Here is a 9336-nt window from a genome sequence, read left to right on the forward strand (position 1 = left end):
AAATAGATTGAGGAGGGAAGAAAGGAGTAAGGAGATATAAGGTGCCTTGAAGGAGAGAAAGCAAGGGGAAAAAAGATTTCCCTGGCTTGGATCTCTAGCCAGGATCCCAGATTCCTTGAGTGGAGCACAGAGGCTGCTAGGTACCTGGGCGAGGGTAGAAGAAGAAGGGCTGGCACTATTATGCACTGAGGGAGACTCAACCCTGGGAACCCACAGAAGCAGCCAAGGCTGCCAATGTTCAGAAATCAAACTCGGAGAGTATTCCACAGTTGTGTGAAAGGACCCTAGGAAATGGCAGGGGAAGGTCTCCTCATAGTATATTCACATAATAGATAGGTGGATAGATTAGAATAAGGGCAGTAACTCTACGACCTAATACTTATTGAAATAAAAGGAACATTACTTGCACATTGGAATGTGTTAAGTAAGACCCAAAAAGTATTAATTCCATAAAATGGGAAATTACACACACAAGACAATAATAACTGTTAACTGTAATACATTCATGCCCAACAAGGCAAGATACAAAACTGCAAACTTCACATGTTCAATTAGGGGAAGATACACGAACATAGAAAAATAGAAGGAAAAGCCCTATGACAAGCTTAATTTTAGGAAGCCACCTGGGCTATTTGTACCCACTGTACCTACTGTTCTTGGACAATGCCCATTCCAGCTTAACAGAGAACTAAACTGAGCTCAGTCCAGGAACTGGACAGATACAATTCGGCCCTTTTCAGTTAAAAATGACGGGTCCAGTACAGTTCAAACCATGGATGTCAGTGCTTCTTTGTCAGGGGAAACTTTACTTCTTTCCTGCTGTGGCTGTAAGGGACACGGCTCATTCTGACTAAAGGCCAGCCAGAAAGGAGGGCAGGGAACAAATCGAATTTCCTTGTGGGGTCACTCAACAAGAGGCCCATTGGCATCAGGCCCCATTCTATTAGCTTCCTCTGCTTAAGCCGATGATACACTGGTTGTTTGATGTCTGCAGGGGCCCCTCACCAAACATAGGCATTTTATTGTAATGACTTTGCCTCCTTGGATGTACTTGGGCTGGATAACGACACTGACACAGTATTCTTTCTGTCTTGGCTCCAAGACAAGTGAATGCGTGCCGCTCTCTCCATTGGGAAAAGAGCCTCTGCTCTCCATTGACTAACCTCCCACTTCCCGGTCCCATTCATGCCATAGCTTCTCCCTCAACTTCTCCACATCCGGATGTTCAGAGGCAGGTTATTTTAGGCCAGCACAACAGAGGCACTTCTGGGACTTCAGCAGTAAACAGGACCATGCCATACCAAAGCCATTCCAGTTTGACTAGAGTTAATATAATCTTCAAGGCATGTAACTCTACAGATTCTATACACAGAAAAAAGAGCGTTCACACCCACAAGTAACATAAAATAGAAAAATAATAAATAGATTTCTGGCTTTTCTTTCACATACATATACATACACAAGCACCTTTTATGTGTTAAGCCAGATACAGTCACAGAAAAAAGCAGTTAGTATGTTTTTTAAATAACATCTCAAAACTCGTATCAAATAACACTGAATTTCCTAAAAAACTCACAAATGACCCATTGGTTTCACTATTTTTAAGTTACTAATGTTTTGTATTTTTTTTATTTATGAGGTTTCTCACTTCCATTAAAGTACTTGCTTTAGATTTCCTGAAAATGGGATTAACCGTTGTTGTTGTTGTTTTAATCCTACTTTTAAGTCTAGAATGACGGTTCAGAATCAGACGTGCTCACAATAATGGATGCTACTTCCATTGACCCTGGTTGAAGAGGCTCCAGTGATACCTGAATAACAACTTTAGTTTCAGGAGGCAATCCTTCTAGCTGCTCAGGCTTCTTAAACATTTGATGACACCGGGTCTTGTGCTCCATTTTCTCCTTGAAAGTTAAAAACTGTAGCCGGCATTTGGAACACTGATGAATAAACTTTTCCCAGTGTCCTCTGTAATGATACATGTAAGGTGCTGCCAGTTTGAAAATTTTGAGACAAAACGGACAAAGCAAATTCTTAGTGTTTGCATGCCAGGTTCTGAAATGCGTTTCCACATCAGCAAAGGCTGACGATCTGTAACTGCAAACCTGGCACACATAGGGCATTTCGCCAGGCTTATGATTGTCCTTCATATGCTGTAGGAGAACCTGATCTGTTTCAAATGACAATTCACAAATTTTACAGACAGCAGAGGGCTCCTGGGCAGTGTGCACACTTTCAATGTGACGCTGCATCTGGAAGGGAGTGGGAAACGGCCGGTGGCAATGCTGGCAGGTGATGTGGTTTTTCCAGTTGTCATCTCCCTGCTTCTCAAGTTCCAAATGGTGCTTCACGTGATTCATAAACTTGACATTTTTTAGAACTTTCCTGCAGCTGAAGCATTTAAAGGTTGTGTGAGTCTTCTGTTCTGGCTGCCCATCTCCTTGATGCTGGCCGTAGTAAAAGTCATGAAGTAACACAATCAGATTTCCTTTCTTGAGATCGTCAGTCTTGTTTTGACTTGGTAGGCTCAAAAAATCTGTTTTTGTCAGTCTATTTTCTCCAACAGGATTTACAGTCTTGAAATGGACATTGCCCTTTGGAAAAGCTGTTGGGAAAGGTGCTCCGTTCTGAATAGGACTTAATGAGGTATGAACACCATGTGAGGGTGTGCTTTGCTGAGGAATCATTGTATGAAAGATTCCTGAAGAGGACACAACTGAAGACTGTCCCCCTGTGATTTTGTCACTGAGTTTAGGCCTTTTGGGATTTATGCTGTTTACTTCAGAAGTGCAAAGTCGCTTTGATGCCCCAGGACCTTTATTCAGACCTCCTACAGAAAGTGCTGATCCCACTGGCTGCTGCAATGAACTTGTGAATGTAATCAAAGGAGAACGTAACTCTGAAGAGCTATTAGGCACAACTTGTGGTGAATTACTTCTATAATCAGGTTCAGACAAAGGCTCAATAATAATAGGGCTATCTGATAATCTTGATTCAGACTCAGGAACTGGCAAGATAGTCACTGCTTCTGATGTAGGGGTCACATGACTTGCAGGCTGCAATCTGTGAGTAGTATCTTTTCTGAGCTTACCATACTTTTTTCTCCTTGAACATGAACCCGGGGTGACTCTGTTCAAGATGTGGGAAACGACTGGTTTTGAATGTGAAGTCACCCCAACAAAGATCAGCTCAGCATCTTCATTGACATGCTCCACCCCAACAAAGATCAGCTCAGCATCTTCATCTACTTGTTTGTTTTCTTCTATGCTGTTCTGTGGTTCTGGCTCTTGTTTTTCCTCACATACCGTATATGGTGGCCCCATTTTCTAACTTTTTTTATTCTTGAAGGGTGTGGCCACAAGTCTTAGTGTTTCCTTTATGTGAGCTGCCACCTAAGTACAAACAACACTACACATCAGTAAGTACAGAAAAAAATGTATCTCATTTAATTTTTTCCAAAACTCAAGCTAGTTATAAACATCCATTATTTTACAGATAAGGACACAGACTCAAAGAGAATAAATGACAGCTTCAAACTATGATCACAAGTCTGTGAGACTCTAGAATCATAATCATAGTTTTGTCCTGTGCTGATTATGAGCTCTTCTGTTGCCTCAACCTGCAAATGCCAATGGCAATCCCCTAGCGGTGGCAATCAAAAATGTTCTGTGGGAGAACTTCTTCCTTAAACTAACCTTCGAAAGATCACTTCCACATTCCTAGTAACTACCTTCTAGGTAATTCTACATTTATTCTCTAACATCCTCTCTATCAAAAAAAAACCTAAATCGAAAGTATTAATTTCTTCATAATACCATAAAACTCAGAAGATAATCTGACAAGTAATATGACGATTAGAATTATCTCAGGATGGACGTCTAAAGGCAAGAGAAGTTTGTGGTTCAGCTCAAGTTATATGTGGGTTTGGAAACAGAGCTAGCACAAAAATGTGTGACTCCTGAATTCTGGTTCTGTGTTCTTCCCAACAGAACTCTAATTTAGTGCATGTCTATTTCTGATGATGGTGCTATTAATTGCTTAGTCTCTAAGGATCAAAGAGCCTCACTGGATTCATTTTTACTCTCCTTCTACTTTATAAAACCTGTTCTAACCTCCCCTAGCTCCCATCAAATTAATCACAGAAATGTATTAGTGATTCTAAGTAACTTTTTAGAGCACTGTTCATACTAAATACATTTCATTTCCGTTTCTATTAAAGCACCTTCCCCCAACATCTAAGTTTAGGACCCCTGGTTACTTCATGTTTGTGCATCTGTAATAGGCTCCTAATTGTTCTGTCTTACCTCTCTAGCCTTCAAATTATACAGCACATCGCCACTATCTGACTCTTAAAATACCACTGTAATTATATTGTTCCTTTATTCCTAAATGGCTGGGGGGGGTGTTAATCCGCAACTGACAACATTTTTCCCATTGATTTTTAGGAAGAGAGGGAGGGAGGGAAGAAGAGAGAGAGAGAGAGAAAGAGAGAGAAAGAGAGAGAGAGAGAGAGAGAGACATCAATGTGAGAGAGAAACACATTGAATGGTCGCCTCCCACACGACTGCAACTGGGGCTGGGAATCCAACCTGCAACCCAGGTATGTGCCCTTGACCAGGATTTGAACCTGTGACCCTTTGGTCCTTGGGTGGATGCTCTAACCACTGAACAAAATTGGCCGAGGCTTTATTCCTAAATATCAAATGATTCCTCCAAACTCTTGGCAATATATTCTAGGTACTGTGGACTGAACTATATCCTCCTAAAGTTCATGCTCTAAACCCCAATGTGATTGTATTAGAGATGGGGGGGTCTTTGGGAGATAATTAGATTTAGATGAGGGCATGAGGGTGTGGCTCTCATGATTGGATTAGTGCCCTTAGAAGAAGAGACTAGAAAGCTTGCTTCCTCTCTATCCACTCTCCCATCTGAAGACACTGCTCTTCTCCCTTCCTCCATTAACCCCCACACATTTGTGCCTTAGAATTTAATATCAATTAAACACAGGTCCTTGGGGAAAACAGGAGCTTCACAGGATCCTTAAAACTGCAGTAAACGTTTGCATTCCATCCTAGGGCAACTAAGTAAAACAAAGATGAATTTTTCATCAATATTTTTGACAAATTTTTTCATAAGAAAGCTCAGAATGGTAGAGGAATGCACAAATAGGACCTAATCTAGCCTGGGAGTCCAGGATGAAAACAACTACTAAACCAAGGGTTGTTCTTTGTCAAAAGACATGACTATTTTAAAGAATGGACTAAGAGAAACATTAAGGATTTATAGACTCTCACCACCATTTTACTCTTGGTACCTCTCTGACCTCTTCTCCCACCATTTTAACATTCATTCACTGTAATCCAGTCACAGTGGCTTCCTTGCTGCTTCTTAAACATTCCTTTCAGACTTTCTGCCTAATCTCTTGTCTCCCAGATATCACCATGGGTAACATTTCTATCTCCTTCAAGTCCATGTCCAAACTTACCTTTCCAGGAGACTTACTCTTACTCTGAAATGATATCAACATACTAATCATCAGAGAAATGGGAATCAAAAATATGATCATGTATCACCTCATATTCATTAGGATGGCTACTATAAAAATAAACAGAAAATAACCACTGTTGGCAAAGACATGGAGAAACTGAAATCCTTGTCCACTAGGATTGGACTGTAAAATGGTGCAACCGTTATGGAAAACAGTACAGAAGTTCCTAAAAAGTTTAAAAATAGAACTACCATATGATCCAGCAATCCCACACATATATATATACATAGCCAAAAGAAATGAAAACAGGATCTTCAAGAGTTATTTGTACACTCATGTTCACAGCAGCACTATTCACAATAACCAAGAGGTGGGAGCAATCCAAATGCCCATCAACTGATGAACAAATTTTTAAAATGTGACATATACATACAATGGAATATTATTCAGCCATCAAAAGGAAAGTCTGTCACATGCTGCAACATGCATGAACCTTGAAGACATGTGGTAAATGAAATAGGCCAGCCACAAAAAAGACAAATACTGTATGATTCCACATATGTAGCATCTAAAGTAGTCAAAGCAACAGAAAAGATACAAATAGTAGAATAGCAGGATGAATACCAGGATCTAGGGAGAGAATGAAAAGGGGAGTTTGTTGTTTAATGAGCAGAGTTTCAATTTTGCAACATGAAAAAGTTCCAGAGAGCTGTTTCAAAAGACTGTGAATATACTTAACATTTAAAAATGGTTAAGGTGGTAAATTTTATGTTATAGGGTTTTCAGCACAATAAAAAAATTCATTAAACAATGGGCAAAGGATGCAAATAGACATTTCTCCAAAGAAGATATATATACATAGCCAATACGCACAAAAAATACTGCTCAACATGTTTAGTTATTAGGAAAATGTAAATCACAATTGGATACTACTTCACACCCACTATTGGCTATAATAAAAAAAGAGGAACAATAATAAGTGTTGCAGAAGTTGTGGAGAATTTGGAATCCTCATATATTGCTGGTGCAATTACTGTAAAATGGTGCAGCCACTTTGAAAAACTGTTGGCAGTATCTCAACAATCAAATATAGTTACCTTTTTTTTTAACTTCAGAGAGAGGAAGGGAAAGGGAGAGAGAGAGAGAAAACATCAATGATGAGAAAGACTCATGGATCAGCTGCCTCATGCGTACCCCCTACCAGGGATGGAGCCCACAACCTAGGCAGGTGCCCCAACCAGGAATAGAACTGTGACCTCCTGGTGCATGGGTCAATGCTCAACCACTGAGTCACACCAGCCAGGCAAAATACAGAGTTACCATATGATCCAGCAATTTTACTCCTAGGTATTTATTGCAAAGAACTGAAAACACAAATCCACACAAAAACTTGCACAACAATGTTCAACATCATTATTCATAGTAGCCACAGAGTGCTAACAATTCAAATGTTCATTAATTGATGGATGGATATACAAACTGTGGTAATACAATGGAATTATTATTCAGCCATTGAAACTAATAAAGCATCACGGTACATATATGATAGGAATGAACCCTGTAAACATGCTTAGTGAATAAAGCCAGACACAAAAGTCCACATAGGTTATGATTCCACTTACAATACATAAAACATCCAGAAAAGGCAAATCCATACAGACAGAAATAAACTAGTGGTTGTCATGGGATGGGGGGAAAAGGAATAAGGAAGGAAAGTAGGTTGAATTAAAAGAAAAATAAAATATCAGGTCCTAATCCCTGAAACATGTATATGTTACCTGATTTGGAAAAAGGATCTTTGCAGATGTGATCAAATTACAGGTTCTGAGATTGAAAAAATATCCTGGATTACACAAATGGGCCCACAATGCCATATATGTCCTTCAATTTTAAACCCTAAAGAGTGAATTTTACCATATGTGAATTATAGCTCAAAGAAAAAAAATACCTATCACCTCTCTCCCCCAGATCCCAGCAACTGATACTGAGACAGGCTAGTAAGCCAGGACAAGTGGAATAGGAAAACGGAGACAAACTGGCCCAGCAATTTACAGCCAGATACAGAAGGTCACCTCCTTAGAATTAACATCTAGGCCTCAGTTGTATTTCAGCTCCACGCCCAGAAAAGAAGCAAAACCAGGTGGGGGATGCCAGGACCAACTACAAAGACTAAGGACCCCCTGCCCTGAACTAACTAATCAGTAGAGACCATGACCTTGAAAGAACACACCTGGAAAACTGATGAATATTCCCTGACACCTCCCCTAAGATTCCTTCTTGCAAGAGAGATAAAAGCCTCAAGACAAAGGACTCGGTGTTGGCTCTCCCTCCCCAGAGTACTCCCTTGTCTTTCTCCTCCCCCTCCTCTTCCCCTACAGGCATGCGTCCCTAAACTGTAAGGGACCCCACTGGGCTTGCAACCAGGGAGCAATGGGCAGTGGCAGCTTGTCCTGAGCTAACCCCCTGACCCTGTCCCCAAGGCTCAGTTTCCTATGACTACTTAGTGAGCCAAAGCAGCCCAGCCTAGGCTCATTTCCCCACCATGTCCCTCTCCTTCTCCTCCTAGGCCCTTCCTTGTTTCCCTGTCCCCAGCTTTAATAACCGTCCTCTAAAAATCCCCTGGACTTGTATTGTGAAATCTTTTCTGCACAAAGCCAAGGACCTGCACACTACCAGCCAGCCCTAGGCAGACCCACTCAGGGCCAGGTCCCCTCTCCAGTAACAATACCAAATTCAAAGTCCCTTTATTTGGAAAATCAGAGGTAGAAGAAGAAATTCATAGAAGAAATAGGCTTAGAAAACAAGTTATAGAGATGAAGGAAGGGCCCTTGGAGCCTGGGAGTGAGGAAGGTGATGGTAATGTACCGTGGGGGTGGGGCGAGGGGAGAAGGGAAAGGGAAAGGCGTGGGCATGCTCTGGGAAGGGAGAGTGTGCTGCGTCTTCCATCCCAAGAGAAAAGGTTGGAACAGGGTACAAACAGGGGTGGTAGCCGCCTCCAAGATGGGCCCAAATGAATCCCACCTCCTGGCATTCACTCTCTTGTGTAGCCCTCTCCCACACTGTCACAGGGTTCGCCTGTGGGACTAAGCAAATACAGCGCAACCGGACTTTTGAAAGAGTCTGCACTTCTCTTAGGTGAAAGCTCGCTCTTGAATCACTCACTCTGGGGGAAGCCAGCTGTCATGACATAGAGAGCCTCATGGAAAGGCCCACAGAGTGAGGAACTGAAGCTCCTTGCCTACAGCCAAGTGAGTGAGCTTAGACCAGTGGTCGGCAAACTGCGACTCGCGAGCCACATGCGGCTCTTGGGCCCCTTGAGTGTGGCTCTTCCACAAAATACCACGTGCAGGCGCGCACGTACAGTGCGATTGAAACTTCGTGGCCCATGCGCAGAAGTCGGTTTTCGGCTCTCAAAAGACATTTCAATCGTTGTACTGTTGATATTTGGCTCTGCTGACTAATGAGTTTGCCGACCACTGGCTTAGACGAAGATCATCTGACAAAAGTCAGGTCCGCGGACACAGACAAAAACTTGACTACAACCTCATGAGAGACCCTGAGCCAGAGCCACCCAGCTAAGGCACTCTGGATTCCAGACCTTCAGAAACTATGATAATAAAGATTTATTTTAAGCTAGCAAGTGCTGAGATACACAGTGTTACACAGCAATCCATAACTAATTAAACAATCGGTCACAGGAAGCTGTATGAGCAAGTTGCTATAACTTACCTGTAACTTACCTGTAAACGTGACTACTGGCATAAAATAAATTTAGACGGCCTCCCTTACCCAGCCACATTCAATGACAGAAATAAAGCCCTTATGGAAAAGGGTATAGAATTAAACTA

General features: G+C 41.7%; 1 protein-coding gene across 1 annotated transcript; it reads right to left on the reverse strand.

Annotated features, from left to right (window-relative positions):
• Positions 1–1629: 1629 nt before the first annotated feature.
• Positions 1630–3329, reverse strand: LOC103300362 (zinc finger protein 280B-like). The gene has a single exon (XM_008157252.3). It carries the CDS (start codon positions 3321–3323, stop codon positions 1728–1730), a length of 1596 nt encoding a protein of 531 aa, XP_008155474.3. The 5' UTR covers positions 3324–3329; the 3' UTR covers positions 1630–1727.
• Positions 3330–9336: the final 6007 nt, after the last annotated feature.

The sequence above is a fragment of the Eptesicus fuscus genome, chromosome 23 (genome assembly GCF_027574615.1).
Source record: "Eptesicus fuscus isolate TK198812 chromosome 23, DD_ASM_mEF_20220401, whole genome shotgun sequence".
NCBI lineage: Eukaryota > Metazoa > Chordata > Mammalia > Chiroptera > Vespertilionidae > Eptesicus > Eptesicus fuscus.

What these genes read in the sequence shown, in the direction of transcription:
- LOC103300362 (XM_008157252.3), bottom strand. Translation starts at nt 3,323, where the DNA reads ATGGGGCCACCATATACGGTATGTGAGGAAAAACAAGAGCCAGAACCA.